The 20,993-nt window shown below is 38.1% G+C and overlaps 1 protein-coding gene across 6 annotated transcripts in view; it reads left to right on the top strand.

The window, feature by feature from the left end:
• APP (amyloid beta precursor protein) overlaps window positions 1–20,993 on the top strand; it is a 274,034-nt gene that overhangs the window by 194,875 nt on the left and 58,166 nt on the right. For all 6 annotated transcript variants that reach the window (XM_068546942.1, XM_068546941.1, XM_068546940.1 and 3 more), the window contains 2 exons: window positions 11,746–11,874; window positions 12,759–12,858. In XM_068546942.1, the coding sequence (XP_068403043.1) occupies window positions 11,746–11,874; window positions 12,759–12,858 (229 nt within the window). The remainder of the gene's footprint in view (window positions 1–11,745; window positions 11,875–12,758; window positions 12,859–20,993) is intronic.

Raw genomic sequence — 20,993 nt, 5'->3', positions numbered from 1 at the left:
TTTTTTTCCAGTGTCTCATGAGATATCCTATCCATACTAAATTTGGATACTAAATACTGCATTGCAACCATCTTATCCATACTAAAATAAATTTCATGCTTGTATCTGATGCTTCACACTCAGACTCTCAACATTTAATTGAGCAAAAAAATTGGGGGGCAGTTTCTTTAGCACCTGCACTCTTTCCTTCCTCATTTCTTTTCTTTTTTTTTTTCTAATTGAAGTATAGTTGACTTACAGTATTATATTAGGTTAAGGTATAAAACATAGTGATTCTATATTTTTATAGGTTGCATACCATACAAAATTATTATATAATATTATTGACTATATTCCCCATGCTGTACATTACATCCCTGTGACATGTTTGTTTTACAACTAGAGGTTTCTACCTCTTAATCCCCTTCACCAATTTCACCCATTATTCCCCTCTTCCCCTGCTGGTGACCATCAGTTTGTTCTCTGTATCTGTGAGTCTGTTTCTGTTTTTTTATATTTGTTCATTTGTTTTATTTTTTGGATTCCCCATATAAGTGAAAACATACAGTATTTGTCTTTGTCTGATTTATTTCACTAATTATGATACTCTCCAGATTCATCCATGCTATTGCAAGTGTATACCACATCTTCTTTACACATTCATCTGGCAGTTGGCACTTAGGTTGCTTCTATATCTTGGCTATTGTAAATAAACCTGCTATGAACATTGGGGTGCATACATCTTTCCGAATTAGTGTCTTCATTCTCTTTGGGTAAATACCAAGGAATGGAATTGCTAGATTGTATGGTAGTTCTATTCTTAATTTTTTGAGGAATCTCCGTGCTGCTTTCCATAATAGCTCTACCAATTTACACTCCCACCAACAGTATACTAGATGAGCTCAGCCAAATGTTAAATTTTCTTGAGATTCCTGCAAATGTCTTCATACAATTCTTTAGTAGAATGATTTGTGGGATTTACCATTAAGGAGCACGGTTTTTTTCCCTAAATTGAGATTTTGCTCACTGCTGTTAGGTGTATTTTAACAGCAGGGCAATACGTGTTCAATAAAAAGTAGCAATCATTGGAGAAAATAAAGGACAGCAATTAGTTGGTATGCCGTGGCAGGCAAACTAGTGACAGCATGAGGAGGTACCAACTAAATCAGTCTTCAGCCAACATGAATGTTGGTGTAACTATGTTTTATAACATAAACAGAAACTGAGGTGCTAAACTTGACTGTTTTCATTTTTATATAATTGCTAACTGCCCTTCTCCCCGCAGTTCTTCATTTTCTGCTAATCACTTTTGGTCACAAAAGAAATAGGAAGCATTGATAGAATATATGTAGATAATATATATCTCCAAGGTAAATATACTGCATCTACACCTCAATATAATGGATGGTAAATAAATTAAGAATTATTTGCTGACATCTTAATACGTGAAGGCACTGAGGGAGATGAGTACTAAGAAGTTTCAAACAAACATCCTACCCTCAGGTTTTTTGGGTTTTTAAAATTTATTTATTTTATTTATTTTTGGCTGCCTTGGGTCTTCGTTGCTGCGCGTGGGCTTTCTCTAGTTGTGGTGAGCGGGGGCTACTCTTTGTTGCAGTGTGCGGGCTTCTCATTGCAGTGGCTTCTCTTGTTGCGGAGCACGGGCTCTAGGTGCACGGGCTTCAGTAGTTGTGGCTCGCGGGCTCTAGAGCGCAGGCTCAGTAGTTGTGGTGCACGGGCTTAGTTGCTCCGCGGCATGTGGGATCTTCCCGGACCAGGGCTTGAAGCTGTGTCCCCTGCATTGGCAGGCGGATTCTTAACCACTGCGCCGCCAGGGAAGCCCCCAAGTTTTTGAATATAATCAAAATTTTGTAAAGCTGATCAGAATGTACTTAAAAGACTACTGGCTTGAAAATCATCTTTGAGAAATATAATTATCCTGTACCTTATATATTTATTATTCATTCATTCATCATTCATTTATTTTTAGTTGAGGTTTGTAAAAATCGGTGAGCACAAGGGGACCTGTTAACTTGAGACCTTTTAAGGACAGACCCCGTATCAAATGGTGGGTGGAAAGACAAATGGGAGAATTCGCATTTATTAAACAAAGTCCTATAAACTATGCTGTGTGGTTTGCATGCTATGCCGGAAAAGCCTCTCAGTATTACCTCTTACCTTGCTTTGAATCTTTACCAAGCTGAATAGACAGATCTGACTAAAGACCAGCAGGAAGTGTGTAACGAGAGACACTAGTGTTTTCTGTTTTTAATTGAATTAAGTTAAACAGAAAATGAAGACGTATGTAGGCAAGGCATCCGCTTGAAAGCTGTCCTGTGCCTCTGAGACCCTATTCCTCACCCAGATTCCCTCCACAGCAGAGCCCCGCTTAGTCACTGTCTTCAGAGTCGAAATAGCTCTTCATCTGATGCTGTCAAACATACAGCACTGGGATGTCATATTTCGTTCTAGCAAAGGTTGCACATACATATTTATATGTCAATATCTATTTTCATTCATTCTTGAAAATGAAAACCCATTATGAAAACATAAATATTTATTTTTTTTAGACAAATGCATAACACATTATTTAATAATCCAGTGGTTACTTAACTGTCTGGCGTTACAGATATCTGCCCTACAGAACGGATAGCAACAAGGGATCTTCCCCCTAGAAACGTGTGTGTGTGCGCACAAAATTACACGTAGGTTTCAAGGAGTTCACTCATTTTGTGCAGCCCGTCCACGGATCAGTTTAAAGATCCTAGGTTATATTTGGATTTTTGTAAGTGTAGGGGAGCAAAATTTGCCCCCCAAAAATGTGTCTCTTTGGCATGAGGATTAATTTAGGCTGATTATTTTTGAGGCCCAAAAGACTCAGGAAGAACCTTTGACCTTCCTTCCCCCTAACTGCCTAAAAGAATGTAGACAGAGGACCTGTTCCAGGGAAGGAGCTGTCACCATAGATCACTATAGTATGAGCTAGGTGTGTAGACAGGGAGGAAAATCTGTTAAAGTTCTTCTCTATGTCCCATTGTCTCTGCAAGGCCCAGCAGACATTTGTTTACCAAACATTTGATTTTTTTCCCTTTCCATGTCAATTGCCTTCCTCCCCTTTGAAGTCCCAACCCACTACCCCCAACATCCTCTTTTGTCTTTAGCTGAAGATGGTATTTAAGGTGAGGGTTTCAGCCGTTTTGGTGAGTTACTCAATTTTCCTGGATCTCTCCCTTGTTATTCAACTTTCGTTTGATTTTTCTCCTCTTAATCTGTATCATCTCAATTTAATTCTTAGACCAGTCAGAAGGCTAGAGGAAAATTTCTTCTTTCCCGACATAAGCTTTATCTTGAATTTCCTTATATTGTTTCTAGTAGGTCAAGGCACTGTGGTTAGGTAGAGTATGAGAAGAGAGTGAAATTGAAAGAAATATAAATGTGCATATCTTTGAACATGGTGTAGCCACTTAGGGGATTTCTGAAGCAAAAATGCCAAAATCTAAGTATGAATATACAAAATTGAAGCATATTGTAATTCTCTCTTAAGAAGTCAAGAGTATGGCTTGGTTGGCATTTGTCAGATGATCAGACCATTTGACAAATCTTTCTGAAGGTCTGTGGTATCTTAAAACATCTTTTGTTTACGATTTCTTCCTCAACTCTGTGGGCTTTGCCGTCTGGGTTGCGTTAATAATCCTGTTCATCATTGAGGGGTTCCGCATGTTTCACTGCGTGACTAAATGAGAGTTGAAGGCATACAAGTCCAAACACTTTCTGGCGCTTCTTTGCTCGCAGGTCAGCAGATCCAAGCTCTGTATCCAATGGATGCTAAGCTTGTCCAAAAGCATAAATCATGGGGTTTGGGCCAGATCCTAAATTTCAGTTGTGTATGCTGTCTTCACTAATGTATAGCTGGGGTCTGTGTAACTGAAGGAAGAAACGTTTCCTCTGCACTTAGTACTCTGACACCAAATATGTGTGGGGTTTTCCCTCACATAAAATAATTCTGACACTAACTACCTGTAGTTAGCATAGATCGCCACGGGTTAAGGTTTCAGTCCCACAAGGCTGCCTCACTTCAGAAGCCAGTCGCAAAATCCTAGATTTTCACCTTGTATTTCTGATGGACCAGCTATAAATCGGGGGTCCCCATGACCTGCTCCTCAGGTTTGATAATTCACTACAACAACTCACAGAATAAGTGCTTTATTTACTGTTAACAATGTATTATAAAGGATAGAACTCAGTAAGAGCCAGATGGAAAAGACTGTAGGGCACGGTATGGGGGAAGGGGTGTGCAGCTTGCATGCCCTCTCCAGCCATGGTACCCTTCTGGCATCCCAATGTGTTCTCCAGCTGGAAAGCTCTCTGAATTCCATTGCTTAGGGGTTTTCTTGGGAAGGTTCCATTAAGTAGCCATGAAGGATTAAATCATTGGCTACTGGTGATTCAACTCAGTCTCCAGCCCCTCTCCCTTCCCTGGAGATCAGAAAACGGGGCTGAAAGCTCCAACCCTCTAATCATTCGGTTGGTTCTCTTGTGTCTGGAGCCAAGGACTAAGACCAAATATTGGTTCCTCTAGCAACCAATTCCCATCCTCCAAGAGTCACCTCGTTAGCATACGAAAAGATACTCTTATCTCTCCAAGGGTCTAATAAGCTCTTGTGTCTGGAACCAAGGACCTAAGACCAAATATCATGACAAAAGATGCTCCTGCCACCAAATTTTATAACAGTTTTAGGAGCTCTGTGTCAGGAACTGGGGGCAGAGACCAAACATGTATTTCTTATGTCACAGTAACCAAAATAAATTATTGCTGAGAACTAGCAAAATATCCCAGAAACAAACTAAAACCTACCAGATTTGACAAACTGTCCAAAGGTCCCTAATTTGTGAGCGACAGGATTAAAACCACCCTTATTTTCCATATTTTATTGTACAGTATAAACACCTTTTTTTTTTTTTTTTAAAGTGGGAATTATTGATTTATTTATTTTTGGCTGTGTTGGGTCTTCGTTTCTGTGCGAGGGCTTTCTCTAGTTGTGGCAAACGGGGGGGCCACTCTTCATCGCGGTGCGCGGGCCTCTCGCTGTCGTGGCCTCTCTTGTTGCGGAGCACAGGCTCCAGACGCGCAGGCTCAGTAATTGTGGCTCACGGGCCCAGTTGCTCCGCGGCATGTGGGATCTTCCCAGACCAGGGCTCGAACCCGCATCCCCTGCATTGGCAGGCAGATTCTCAAACACTGTGCCACCAGGGAAGCCCTAAACACCTATTTTTAATTCCCAAGTTTGCCATCTTATAACTTGGAACAAGTGACTTAATGAGAAGGATTCTTCCTCCTCTATTTGCAAATTGGGGTTAATCATTCTACTTTTTTTTTTTTTTTTTTGGAATTAACATTTTCTAGCTTTTTGTTAGCCATGATTAGAAAAACAAAAGGATTAATCGAAGGTTGAGATGAGACTGTGAAGTAGAAAGATATGTTCCTCCCTGAGAAGAGAACGATTGTTAGGACAGACAATATGGAGGCTTTGGTGCCTTGTCCCTATTAGGAAGTCATCTGCCTCCTTGTGGAGGAAGGATAGGATGGGAGATGGCTTTGCCTGTGTGCTGCTGTGCTGTGTCACAGCACAAGCCAGAGCCAAAGAGTAATCTGGATATGCTGGGAAGGGATGTGTCTAATGCCTCCATATTATCAAAACTGGAGGAACACTGAATGGAGCCGGGCATGAGAATCTACTCCCATATCCTCTGTGGCTTCTTCAAGACTTCTGTGTTCAACCTGACATAGAATTGTCATTTGCCTTCTTACACTCATGTTAAACTATTACAAAAATCATTTATGTGCTCTTCTGAAGAAAGGAATATGCATGAATTTTGCAGTGGACTTTAAAAATATAGCTCAGCTCCTAGCTTTCAACCTTTATGATCAAAGGTTCCCATGGAAGCTTCCCCAAATGGTTTTTTTTTTTTTTCAGATTTTTCTTGCCACAGTGAGAGTGCATGTGAAATGCTGAGGAAGGTCTACCGTGGCAAAATAAACCCATCCAAGAGACCATCTCAAGCCGAAAGAGGTTTAACTCTCTTAAGGGAGTTTTTTAAACCTGCACACAGAGATTCTGTACATTGTACATTTATGTGCTCAAGATATCTCAGAATCCAAGATGTAGAACTGTGAAAATAATGGCCCTGAACCTACTTATGAAAACAGGAGGGAATTGCATTTTCTTGGTAGGTGATTAACTTCCCCAGTCACAGGGTTGGAAACCACTAGGGTGCAATTTAATGCTTCAGGAAAGGGTTTTCTGAATACGTCCCTTGTGAACTAGAAAGGTTAGGCTGCTTCCCCATAAAGTGACTCATTTACTTCCTTCTTCTTGACAAGATTATGCTTAGGGCTTTTAAAGGCTCTTGACAGATCATTCCCTCCCATCAGGAGATGGTTTCAGGCACAAGTGTCTGTTATGATAAGATGCCAGATTTCTACATCAAGCCTAACGCTGCAAAGAGGCACAGTGGAGCTGAACAATCATGTTTTAATATACCACAGTTCCAAGTGAACTGTGGAATAGAAAGCTACCCACTCAGACGTGATTGGCATTGAGTCAGTCAAATGTGTCTGATTGATCCAAAGTCCATGGACACCAAATTTATGAAATTGCATAAAAGAACCAAGTGAAAAAGACAATACATCTGAGAAGTGGGAACATTAATTCCTTAAAGTTACCTATTAGAGGGAGAGGCTGTGAAATTTCTTTCAAAATTCCATGCATCAGCCTGACATCAAAACCCAAGCCGCAAGAAGACAAACTGTAACATCTTTTGAAATTAAGGATATGAATCTTGTGGACACTGGGGTTTGAACATTCTGTACAGCCTATGAAATATTTTCTGGGAAGAGTTCCCCATTAAAACAGCTCCCTAAAGGACCCCAACACACTGGGTGGATAGATCAACATGTACCAGAAAATTGGGAATGCATCTCTTCTTGGTTGAGAGATGGTTATTTTCAACTCAGATGCCGTGAAGGATGTATTTTGCCACTGGAACTACTTGTGCAAGTTATATTTAGCTCTAGGTTATTCATTAATTTAATTAACATTTTTTGACAACCAAATTATGCCAGGAACTGAGCCAGGAGCTAGCGATATGTTACACTCTTGTTCCAAGAGAGGGAAATGGTTAATGTTCCAAAATGTAAATCTTCTATTTTCAGGTTAAGTATAATACATTTTAGAAGGGCCTACTCTTAATCCTTTATGAAATTTCTTTTTGAAATAATTTTTTTTTAATGCAGTGTGATTGTGAAGTGAATTTAATGTGTACTGAAAAGTGCTACATCTGATGCAAATAGGTACTTGTAATTATGGGCTAAACACTCAGAAACAATAATGACAATAAAAAAAGGATTGGATATAATTAGTCCCCCTGGGGCAGATCTTTTCCTTTTATTATCTCTGTTCTTTGCTATAAATTTTAATAATAAGATTAGCCATTCAATGGCAATATAACCATATTTCAGTATTAATGCATAGAATATTGTGAAATGAGGGGAATTTGGCAGAAAAAAATGTTATTACTAGTTACAGAAGATGTTAAAGACTTGAGAAAGGTTGAAATTATATGCATAGAGGTTAAAATGTTTCCTAATCTCTGCTTACCGTCAATATCCTTACAATGAGCCACTGAATTCTTAAGCTTGTTTTTCTAATCACCTGAATAATCCTGTCTTAAATGTAAGGATCATGACTGATAGAATAGCAGTTACTTTAAGGGAATATATTTCTATAGAGATACCAGGTATTTTTTCCTATCATTTCTATATGAATGTTCTGAGTTTTTAATTAAAATTTTAAGAAATCCATCTTTGTCCTAACATAATGAAATAAAATTCCCGAAACAATGGAGGTTCCCTGTTATTCTGTGATACGTGAAATAGCTCTAGAAATAGTTTTAAGCCTTGGAAATTCTGCGTTCTGGCTAAAAATTGTAAAGGCAGCTATTTCTGTATTTGAATGAAACACGCATGAATCACATGCCAAAGGCAGAACTCTTTTTTTTTTTTTTTTTTTTTAAACTAAAGCAAATGAGTATACAAAAGTACAAAGGAACGTTATCTATTTTTCTTTCTTAACTAAAATGGCATTTGTTTATGAGGTATCGTCTGCCATTTTGAGATGATTTATCTGACTACTCCAATATAAAAACTAATCTGATTTTTATATTTTTCATTTCTAAGCACGATCCTCAGAAATATGTTTACATGAATAAATCAACCAAACAGAACCTTGTAATTCATTTAATGAGGGACGTCAGAGTGTCTTTCTGAATGTCTTCCTGAATTCTCTTGTCCTGAGGTGTAGGCAGCGGGAAGGAAAGGCTGGTGTATGTATAGATGCACACGCAGTGTGTATCTGAGCTCACATAAACAGTGATGCGGTCATGGCTTACAGTGGGCTCTTAGGGCTCATTATCCTACAGGAGCTTTGTTCCCCAGCAGAGAGAGGCCTGGGCCATCACGGGAGCCCAGTGTGCTACTCTTGCATTGTCAAGCTCTAGGGATTTGGGGGGGAAAGTTTGGAATATATTTCTGAATATACTTCTGAAACATATAATGTCGGTATTAAAGGAGATAAGCAATTGTCAACATGCGAACACATTCAGCATTTAATTATCCATCTTAGTAGAAGATAAGGATGGATTTAGAACTAGAATACATGAATGTCACAAAAGCCTAACTTTTTATTAATACCTATAATCTTTTTCCAGTAATCCTGAACAGATTGACAGAGGACCTTCCTATCTTGCTATTTCTCCTCCCTACATCCGAGGCATTAGCTAAAGCACAGCAGACTGCCAAAAACCAAGGACAGTATTTCCAAGATTGAACAAATCTGGATGATTTTCAGCACAATTAAAAGAGCGGATATGAGCGTGTCCCAAAATAATATTATCTGAGCTTATAAAAACTAGAAATACAGGCAAGGACTTCTAGAACAGGCTCTCATTTCTAACTATTCAGCGATTTCTTTCAGTTTCCAGTTCTATAGGTTACTTTGTGGAACATGTCTTTGGTGTGGTCCATTTTAGAGTTTCCTTGAAAGGCAGGATCACATAGTGATCAGGAGAATGGGCTGCGGAGCCAGTGTTGGGCTACCTGTTCTTGCTGTACCCCTGACTAGCCCTGTAACTAAATGGAACCAGCTTCATAGTCCTAAACCCCCTTTGTGCCTTGTTCGCTTCATCAATGTAGTGGGGCAAGCAGCTGTACCTCTGTCACAGGGTTGATAGGAAGATTTAATGAGTTACTATGAATAAAGCACTTGAAACACCATCTCATTCATATAAGCAGTCAATAAGTACTGAACAGTTATTGCTTAGAAGAAAGGGAAAGGGGGAGGGGATGGAGGTAGTGACTGAGTAGAAGAAATAAGCGTGTACTGAGTAGCAGCTGTGGATGCAGCATTGTGTGGGAAACTAACACACAACATTTTTAATTCCCACATACACCGTATGAAAGATCGTTATCTGAATGGTACAGATGAGGAAGATGAGGCTTAGATATTTTGTGACTCGTGTTTATTTTTAAATTAATGTTAACATTAATAATAGCAAGTGGGAATCGATACTGTTTGTGGTGATAGTGGAAAAAAGCGGTGGGGAGAGACCCAAGTGTCAGTTGGCAGAATTCAGCTTAGAGCAGCAATGCCAAGGCCAGTTTGGAGCAGTTATATCCTAGTGCCCATGCTTGGAGGTGACGGTCCTCTGAGGACACCATGCCTTGTAGAAACATTTATAGGTGACTAACTACAAAAAAAAAAAAAAAGAAAAAGAAGAAGAAAAGAAAGTTATGATGAATAACAATCTTTATGTTCAATTGAAGTATTGTTTCTTATTTGAGCTCTTAAAGAAAAAAAATTCCATTTTTTTTAAAACAACAAAGCCTTTTCAAGAGGAAAGAAATGAAATAGAGCACCTGAGAAAGCACATTCAGCCAGTCGGCTGGGACACCTTTGATGAATGCAATTAGTTGCAGTCTCTGATTTTGGAAGCATAATTGCAGTAGAACTAGAGGGACTTTTTTAGGACTTGGTGTTGAATAAGGAACAAGCATGTATGTAATATCCTGATTGCGCAGTCCTGCATATAAAATATCCATTGCATTCAACAATAGTCGGCCTTTGATTTCTGACCCCAAAATCAGCTTTTTAAATATATATATTTAAAACCTATTGTCTTTTAAATATGTATATTATCGATGAAGCTTGTCAGTTTTTATCTCTTTTACTACTTTTCACCTTTTCAGATTTAAAAGGCCATTCCCCGATTTGTAGGGTCAATCAGATTTCAGAGTACCAATGAAAATTGTGATGATGTGCTGCCCAAAACTGTTTCAAGCTGTGATGTCTGCCTATTTTGGAGATTATGGAGAAGCACATTAGGATAAAAGGATAAAAGAAATAAATAAGGCAGATGATAAAAGAAATAAATAAGGCAGATGAACTCAGGCTTACTTTCTTTTCATTGTATTTCTTTGTTTGTTTTTCTTAAGTATAGGAATGTGGCCCGTGGAAGGTATAGTACAGAGCACCCTCTCTGAGTCAGGCACTGTATATTGTGTGATTCCTGATATAGAAAGACAAAATCTAGCCCTTAAGAATCTCACAGTTGAAGAGAGCAGTCAGAAATGCAATAATGGGGGTTTGCATAGCATTTCATGGGAGCACAGAGAAAGGGTACCACCTCTACCTGGCATGTCAGGGAGGTGGCCCTAAGTTAAGCAACAGGAGAAGGGGAGACACGTTCCATAAAGTATTGGAAAACACACACACCATCTCTGTGAATAAATTCTCTACCTTCCAACTGGTTTTCAAGGTGCCCATGACTCACAGGTTAATAATAACTAGATAGACACAAATGGCCAAAATTCTATTTCTGATATGAACTTGCATAGGTAATTTTTCTTTGTTTGTTTTAATGAAGAAGAAACATGTATCTTTGGAAATCATTTTTAAAAATCACATAGTAGAATGCATGTAGCAAGAGAATTGTTAAAGATAGAGAAAGCAGACCTTGTCCCTTTTTTTTATGAGGATGAATGCTTTCAAGTAAGACTGGAATAAAATTGAAATGGAATCAATTAGAAAAAAAATAGAAACACTTAAGAAGAAACTTAATTGTTACTGAAAGAATTAGAATCTGATGGTGTGGAAAGGATTTAATTAAACTCCAAAGTAAAATAGTACATTGGCCTTTCTCCCAGAAAAATATGATGTCTCTTAGAGCTTATCAGCTATTTCTTGGCCTGCAAATTAGTAGTTGTTATCTATTATTTTTCTCATTTTGATTATTACATGCTACTGATGATGGGATTATTTGTGCAACAGTTACTGCTGAGACAACAATTAAGACTGTGCAGATAGAATTGTAGTCTCATATGCCCCTGTATATTTGGGTGGGAAAATGGAAAGTACCTAACTTAAATCTGACAGATCCAAAATCAACTCTCCTTCAATAGTAGAAGGCACTATTTTAAAAGAAAATGTTAACAAGGATAGCCATCATCATATGTGTCAAATGCTAAGTGCTGTTACAGAATTGAAAAGTGACCAATCAAGTAAGAATTACCTAGTAAGAAGGGAATGGAGAATTGCAAAAACGTGACTCACAGTGCTTTCACATCATGAATGAATTAGCGGGACCTCTGACCCAAAGCCATTGGAAGAAGCAATATTTTGGACAAACCTGAACTTTTTTTTTCCCCTACAGCCTCGTCACGTGTTCAACATGCTAAAGAAGTATGTCCGTGCCGAACAGAAAGATAGACAGCATACCTTAAAGCATTTTGAACATGTTCGCATGGTGGATCCAAAGAAAGCTGCTCAGATCCGGTCCCAGGTAAGCACAGAATGTGGTAATCATGCAACTTGGACAATTCAGTGTTCTTGCCCTTTGAGTTGGATCTTTAGGTATTCCCAGAATAGCCATGGGTGTTGGACCTCTATAGCAAGAGTTCTTTAATACCTGGTAAATTCTAAAGGCTTGTCCTAGGGCAACATGTGGTTTGGCACTTTCTGAGTTACGAAAATAACAAAGAATATAAAAATCTTGAGTGTCTACTGCTACTGATTCTTAAGGAACCATCAAACTCTGATGACTAAAATGAAAACAAAATTGTATAAACCAAAACCGCTAAAATTTGGTTCAACTAAATTATAGAAGACAATCATAAACTCCATTTCTACTGTAATGCTTGGAGATAATGTGAGACTAAATGAAGCTTGGTAGTGATAAGTTTTATACTCTGCCATTTTCAAAACTTGACAACTGGGATCTACCTCTGGAAATCTGAAATTTTACATTTCCTTAAACAGAAGAATTTTTTGAAATATCTATCATGAAATATCTATATTTCATGTGAAATATCCATATGATCCCATCTATTGGAAACTTTGCAAAGACATATATATATGGAGCATCAGAGCTTATTCAGGAATCTCAATATTAGGAATCAGAATTGGGCAGAAATGGTCTTTTCCATTGGCTTTATATTTTATGGTTACAAGCATATAATATAATGGAAAGTTTAAAGCAGCTCCAAAGTTAGAGAACAAAAAATGAGGGAACAGGAAAAATAAAGATGCCCTTTCAGGTTCAAAGTTCCAGCAGCATTTTGTCAGTTTTATTTGGGAAGTTTGTATCTGTCTGCGGTGCTTGGTGAGGAAGATAACTCTTCCTTACTCCAGAGATGGTTTACCTGGAGCTATCATCCTTTGCTGCAGGTTATGACACACCTCCGTGTGATTTACGAGCGCATGAACCAGTCTCTCTCCCTGCTCTACAATGTTCCTGCTGTGGCCGAGGAAATTCAGGATGAAGTTGGTGAGTGAGCTGTTTTTTTTTGGTGCTGTGCGTATTAAACATATTTTCCTCCTGTAGGAGAAAATCAGGGAAATGAGTTCATCTTCATCAGGAATCGTCAGTGTTTTAATATGTGGAAGGAAAAAGAGCAGATTCCCTTCTACAGTGAAACTCTTGGGGAGTGGAAGTTGCTCTCATCTTAGCAATTGCATCAGGTCTTAACTGCATACTGACAAAAGCTGAGGGGGATATAATTTGACTTTGGTCTATTTGTGTGATAATGAGCCACTTGTTGGATTTTACTTGTCAACAGTTTTCTAATTTAGTCAGTCTTATAAATATCACCTTATGATGCTTTGGTACTTTACAGTTTAATAGAAACAACCCTTCATGTCTTAATTCTTTATTATCATAATCTTATGAGTGCCATGATATCCTCATTTTTCAGATGAAGGAGCCCAAACTTACAGTTTAAGAAACTTGCCTATGTCACGCATATCCCAAGGAGCACAGCAAAACCACAAAACTCTGACTTTTGACTTTGAGGTTATTGTTATATTCAGTAACGCATCTTTCTTTGATGCACGCCCCGCCCCCTGCATAGCCATGAGTGTTCTCTGGGCCACGTTGTTGGTTAAACTTAATTAACTATATGCCCACTATCTTTCATTAAACTTTTAAAATAATCATACACTCATAAGAAGTTGGAAAAATAATACAGAGTAGTCCAAGGTAGACATCACCCACCTTCCTCAGTAGTAACATTTTACGTAACATCATGCATTTTCAAAACCAGGAAACCGACCTTGTGTGCCCACTCTCTCCTATGGCCATAGTTTTCCTAATGACATCTTTAATATTTCGTATGAGTAAGTTCTCCCTTTTCTGTTTTTCTTGGAAAGGGAGTAAAGTATCGCATAACGTAATTCTCCACAAACCCCCAAAATGCCCATATTTGTTTAACTTTACCTCACAAAAGTACTTAGATGCAATTACCCTAGTTCATCTTTCAACATAAAGCAGATGTATGAATCCGGGCGATGTGGTGCATAAACCGTCTGTAAATAAGCAATATGTGTGTGGTGGGTCCCTCTCCATAATGAGTCCTGTTCTTTGTTAATTGCGTTGGAAATAGATGCTTAATTTGGTTTAAACAGATGCAGGTTATCTGAAAACAGAACACCCAGGATGTTGTAGATGGTGTACCGGTTGCAGGAATTCCTGCTTTGAAGTGCCCAAAACACGGCTTGGCTCGATTTTTACATTTCATACCAGTGCCGTTCTACTCTTTTTTTTTCTAGCTTAGTAATACCTTGCAAATGTTTGTATTACTACCAAGTATTTGGCACTTATCAGGGGATAATGGTCTGTTCAGTGTTGTGTATTAACACACAGGATCCTTTCTTTAAGAAACGAGTATTCTTGTTATATATTAGGATAGACATGTGTAAGGAACCTTCAAAATACTGTATATTAAATAAGTATAAGAAAGTCCTCCAATAAGTTGTAGAAGGGACTAAATCAAAGAAAAATCACGTTCTTAATGAACTGAAGCTCAAATCTTCTAGATGAATGTATTTTGGCCTTATAGCCATCTTATCAAGCTTATTTTCATAAGCAACTTCAACTGAGGTGTTGCCAGTAATACCAAACTATAGAGGAATAAGCCATTGCAAAGGACTAGAATATTTCACTCTCAGCCAGTAATTATGGTTGACTCTTTCTAATTAAATTACCAGACGTTTTCATTCAGCAAAATACTACTGAAAGCAGTGACCACTAATAAGTCACAGTTCCACAGAACAGATGGTGATTCAGCTGTCTTGAGTGTTGCAAAATGCCCAAGAATAGAACCACACACTAAACTTCAAATCTCAGTGGCAGGGAGAATATTCCGTAGAATCATGGAATTTTTTTCTTTAACAAAAAAACTGTTAAGTAGGATTAAGAGCATGTCGTTTTAAAAAATAGTTTTGTCATTCTGAGTATACCGAACACCGAATCCTGAAAGATAATCATTTAAAAAATCTTTCTTGCCTCCATTTTTAAATAGCTGTTTCCTGTGGGAAGAGAAGCTTGCATTAATGAACTTCCATTAAATAGAGCTGTGTACCATTTGAGGTCCTAACACCAAAGCCAAAGAAGATAGCTCCCTGGGGAGAACGGCTTTTCTGGGTTAAGCTTAGCTGTCTTATAGAAATGTTCTTCATTTGAAGGAGCATTTAAACATAACTTACTTTTAAAGTAGGACCATGGATGAAACAAGATGGGCTGTGAGTTCTAATTGTTTAAGCTGAGTGCTGTTTAAGCTGAGTGGGAGTTCTTTGTAGTATTCTCTTTACTTTTATATACGCTTGAAATTTTCCATAATAGAGGTTGGTTTTTAGCTTCCTTTCCAAAGAGAATCTGCACAGATTTCTTCCAGTGTATGTCTTGTACATTTAATAGTTTCTAATTAAATGCTTTGTCATTAGTCTGATTTGCATGCATCTGCCTTTTCTGTGTGTAATCAAATTTTAGATTTGGAGTCAGTTCAGTGTAAGTAAGAAGCATACTAAAATTCAGAGCCGCTGGGAAAGGGAGAAGATCCAAAAGAACCTACAAATGCATGTTGTTTATATAAAAGTTTGTGCTTATAAATGCAGGCAGTTAGAAGATGTTTAATACAGTAAAGCATCTGGAGAGAAATACAATAGTTTTGTTAAATAAGGGTAATAGTTGCTCTGGAGATGAAGGGTTTTCACCAGTCCTGAGGGACTGCTAGTATCTTTCGTGACATAGGTTTATCTGCTTCATGTAGTTTATGCTCCCACGAGGGTAGAATTCTCTATTATGGGTGAAAATGAGGAAGAAGCTAGTCACACCAGAAAGAAAAGGGTGAACGTGGGAACTGGCATCAAATTTGTGAGAACAGTAAAGTGGGACTGACTAAAGCCTAGAATTTATCAGGCCCATGAGTTCCAGCCCTGACCGTTCTCACCCACTGTGCTTTCCTAAGAAAACCATCTGTTTATGCTGCTGTACTGTTAACTCCAGTAAATCCCACATCCATAACAACAACCTGTCTGCTGAGTCCCAGTGACATATTCCAGACTCGGAATACAGGCCTACCTCGTTTATTGCGCTTTGCAGATATTGCATTTTTCACAGATGGAAGGTATGTGGCAACCCTGTGTCGAGTGAGTCTGTCAGCACCATTTTCCAACAGCATTTTTTCACGTCATGTCTCTGTGCCACATGTTGGTAATCATTGTGATATCTCAACCTATTTCATTATTATTACATTTGTGATGGTGATCCGTGATGAGTGATCTTTGATGTTACTATTGCAAAAATACAGTGACTCGCTGAAGTCTCAGATGATGGTTAGCATTTTTTAGCAATAGAATATTTTTTAATTGAGGTATGTTCATCGTTTTTTTAGACGTAATGCTATTGCGCAGTTAATAGACTACAGTATAGGGTAAACGTAACTTTTACATGCACTGGGAAACCAAAAAATTCATGTGACTTGCTTTGTTGAGGTATTTGCTTTATCGCAGTGGTCTGGAACCGAGCCTGCAGTGTCTCCGAGGTATGCCTATATTTCACCCGTTTCTCAAACTCCAAACTATGTGTGTAAGGAAGAAATCATTGTGTCCCTCGTGAAATTGACCCATTTTACCGTCTCAGTTATGGGTTCTCCCAGTTGTCCTATACATATCCATGATGCCTTCCTCTCCTCCACCCATGGTTGCTTATCAATCTGAAATCCTATATATTCTACCTCCTATATTCATGTGGAATCCCTGCTCTGTAAATCCACGTTGTTAGCTCAGATCCTTATCCTCTCACATGAGTTTCACTGGACTCTCAACTAGTCATCCCGCCTCTTGCCTTACCTTGGTCCCCTCCTACCCAACTTCTTCCTCTTCAGGGCTGAGTTCCCTGCTAAAATGAAAATACAACCTGCACATGGTTCTTCCTTGCTTGAAAAGCAGCATCCTTCAATACTCACCTGAAATGTCCACACTCCCATAAGCCCTTGACTAATTTGCATAGGGAGCCAGAGGGAAGAGCTGGTGTTTGAGTGACAGTTATATGGCGAACTGATGAGAATCTCTTACTGATGATGTTGCTGGCCTGAGTTCTTTATGAAAGTTCACGCTTGTTGAGGTTCAGGGCCACCACATATAGATGTGGCAGGTTGCTGGCCTGAGTTCTTTATGAAAGTTCACCCTTGTTGAGGTTCAGGGCCACCACATATAGATGTGGCAGGTGGTTTAGGGAAAAAGCGTAGACTGACATGCATTCCACATCCCACTGACGAAGCCAAGCGCTCTGGTACGGGGCCACATCCACGTGAAGCGGAGCTTTCTTATCATTCACACAAATGCAACATATGCGCTAGTGACAACACTGGTGAATTCAGTGACAGCACCTCCAACTAACTTGCCCTTGACAGATAGTAAAGTGATGAAAGTGGAATTGGAGCCAAGGTCTGCATGAGTCCGAAATTCATACTCTCTCTGCTACCCACTTTCCTACTCTCAATTCAGTAGAATTTACTTCTACTAAACCTCAGTGTCTAAAGCACCATGTATCCACCTCTAATACCGTACTCTACTTTGTATTTAATTGTTTATTGACATGTCCACCAGCCCCCAATCCTGTGAGATCTTCCAGGACATGTCTTGGTCATGTCTGTATCCTTGAGATCCAGCAGAGGACCTGGTACCCTGTAGTATTAGTCATCAGAGCCTAGGTTGAAGCGAATCCCTAGGCTGCAAAGTAGACGCTCCTTAACTTAGGTGGATCAGGTGGTCTCCTCCACAACCCTAAGGACCCACCCTGAGCTCCTTCCTTAGCACCCAGCATAGCTAGTGCTACACAAAACAAATCTCTTTCCTCGGCCACAGCATTCTCTAAAGCTATGATTGATCAAGCCAACAAAATGGGTGTGTTGGCAAAGGTATCAAAATAAAGAATAAAGCAGAGTTCTCAGGACTTAATTAATAACATTTTACAATATTGTACTGTATCATATCCATGACCCTCTGCTATTTGGTTTTCTGCCCAATTTATATACTTTGACACTTGATTTATTAAATATGTTGTCTGGTTTGACTCTTCCATCAACCAGAGTCTGAGGCTATTTATTTGCTTTGCTTCACCAATAAGTATGAATTATCAAAACTACTCTATTAGTTTTATAAAAGCTTGCTGTTTATTCTTTTATGATAATTTTTCAGTTCAGTTTGAATTATATTATGTGCAGGTTCCCAGGCACATCATTTATTACTTAATGTTTTTCTTTTTTAAAAAAATGTATTTGCATACAAATTATGAAGTTTTCTGTAAAGAAAGGCGTAAGGCGTTTGTAGAGGGGGAAAGAATCCCTTCCTCGTTTAAAATAGCTGTTTAGGACAATTTTTTTTTTTTATTCAGCAAATGATAGAATCATTAATTTAAGGAAATTATGCCTCTTTTCAATGTCCATATTCTGTCTTAATCATCTTTTAACCCTTCAAAAAAGCAGAATTCCTTCATCTCTACTATTGTTCATCTTGGCTTTGCTTTGTCAATTTGCTGTTTCAAAATGAGTGGATTTTTTTACCCCTTGTAATCTTCCTTAAATCTGTGCTAAAAGGATTCTATTCTTCTATCAGCACTCACCAGAGTACTTCATTTTACAGCTTCCTCAAGGCTAAAAACATTGCAGCTCTCAACTCAGGGCTGGCTGTTTCACAGAATGCTGTAATGATCAATTTATGAGAAAGATAGGAGGAAGGAAAGGGGGAAGGAAGGCCTAATTGTTTCATACCCTGGGTTTTTTTGGGTTTTTTTTTTCTTTTAGCATTCAAAATTAGTAAAAACATGAATTATTGTAAACCAGATGTTGGAAGGATCTCTGGCGGAACAAATCCATAGTGAATGGGGTGGGACTGAAATACGTGGCAGGAGATCAAGAAACTCAAGTTAATGAAAGAAGGCTTATAATTTTTTATTACAATTTGACTGTGGCCTCCTGATAAACTTTTCTGCTCTTTGGGAAAAATACAGCATGTTTATTTCAAGGACAGTGTTTCCATTCTCTGTTCCTAGTAAACCTATTGATTTTTGGATTTAATGAATCCAAAGTAGTCTAGACTTAAAATAGAAGATTTATGGCACTTGCCAGACCAACAAAATGGAACATTCATTACTACTGAGAATTTTAAGTATCCTTGTGTATAATTGTTAGTCAAGGGAGGGCATCAGGAAGAAAAAAAAAATCATAAAAGTGAATAAAGTGAGAGAACTATTAACTTACTCCACTCTTATTCGTTCTCCATAGGAAATGACTTTCAAGTATAAGTAGATTTTATATTTTAGAACTGATTTAAGTATTTGGCAACAAGAACATTTATTTGTATCATAAATTGCCAAAGACATGTTCTTCCTTTAGTTTTACAGTAGTCTCAGAGCTCCTTATTAGTATTCTTTCCAGTATTATTACCTGAATTACAGGTTTGACCAGTGTTTATTTGCCTACCCTCTAAATGTATATCTTTGTCCCCCTCTTAAGCAAGACAGTTACTCTTCCAAAATAGTACAACTCATATTATAAATGAGAAAATGAAACTGCGTTGTCAAGTGACCTACATACAGGCATATTAATCTTCAAAATGGAAAAGTATACTATGACAACAACCCAGTTTTCTGATGCTTTGCCTGCCATGTTGAAATGTCTCTAAACAGCAAAATATAGATGTGTCAATGCCAATGAGTTCATACCTCAAACCCAACTGGTCTGTAAATAGTCTTAGGAGGTTACAGCCCTTAAGCATTTAACTCACCCATAGTGGCTAGTTTAGTGCTTTGCAGACATTTAGTTCTTTATACCTTTTTTGGATATGACATGTAAGCTGTCTTTTTCTTAGGAGTTTAATTACTGAATCTATAAATATAGTGTATGTCATTCAGATGATCTGTGGAAGTCAGTCATAGGGTCCTTTTGACGTATGTAGGGTCTTGCCTGGTGGTCCAGTGGCTAAGACAACAAGCTCCTGATGCAGGGGGCCTTGGGTCAGTCCCTGGTCAGGGAACTAGATCCCACATGGTGCAATGGGAAGATTCCTGCATGCCGCAAATAAAGATCCTCGCGTGCCACAACGAAGATCCCACACGTGGCAACGAAGATCTCATGTGCCGCAACTAAGACCCGATGCAGACAAATAAATTAATTAATTAAAAAAAATATTTTTAAATGCTGACTAATATTAAAAAAAAAAAGTTGATGTATGTAACTTGACATATGTAAATTATTGACATGGAAATTATTCAGGCAAACAACATCAGTTTCCCTGGGTAATTTTTATAATATTACCTTCTGGCAAACAGATGTGTTTTTTTCTGTATTTTCTGATCCATAATTGTAAAGGAAAAGTCAATCCTTTAGCATTATTTAAAAAGAATACACTTTCTAGGAAGAATGAATGTCAAAAAGTTTAATTTAAAACAAATAAGCATAATCTCTGCCATTCTGGCAGACAGATTGTAGACATTAATATGTATAATTCAGAGTGGTATATTGATCTTATTTCTTGCGATCCCAGTGTACCCTGGCAGTCATTAGATGACTTACATATAAACCACATTGTTTATTTCATGCCATTGCAGTGGCTCTCTGGATTATGTTTTCAGTCTTCATAAGTAGGCGGTATCTATTAAAATCTTTTGCATATTTTTTAATAGGGCTCTTGCATTTTTATTATTGAGTTGTAAAAGGTCTTTATATATTCTGGATACTAAACTCTCATTAAATATATGATTTGAAAATATTTTCTCCCTTTTTGTAGGTTTTCTTTTCACTTTCTTGACATCCTTTGAACACACAAAATTGTAAAACTTTGATGAAGTCCAGTTTATCAATTTGTTTTCGCTGTTTCTTATGCTTTAGTATTATATCTAAGAACCATTGCTCAATCCAAGGTCAAATATATTTATACCTGTGTTTCTTTCCAAGAGTCTTATAGTTTAGCTCTTATAGTTAAATCTTTGATTCATTTTGAGTTAATTTTTATATGTAGTGTGAGATAAGGATCCCCCTTCATTCTTTTACATGTGGATATCCAGGGTCCCATCACCATCTGTTGAAAAAAACTATTCTTTCTACTTTAAATGGTCTCGGAACC

The sequence above is a fragment of the Eschrichtius robustus genome, chromosome 6, assembly GCF_028021215.1.
Source record: "Eschrichtius robustus isolate mEscRob2 chromosome 6, mEscRob2.pri, whole genome shotgun sequence".
Classification (NCBI taxonomy): domain Eukaryota; kingdom Metazoa; phylum Chordata; class Mammalia; order Artiodactyla; family Eschrichtiidae; genus Eschrichtius; species Eschrichtius robustus.
This window is presented reverse-complemented; position numbering and strand designations above follow the sequence as displayed.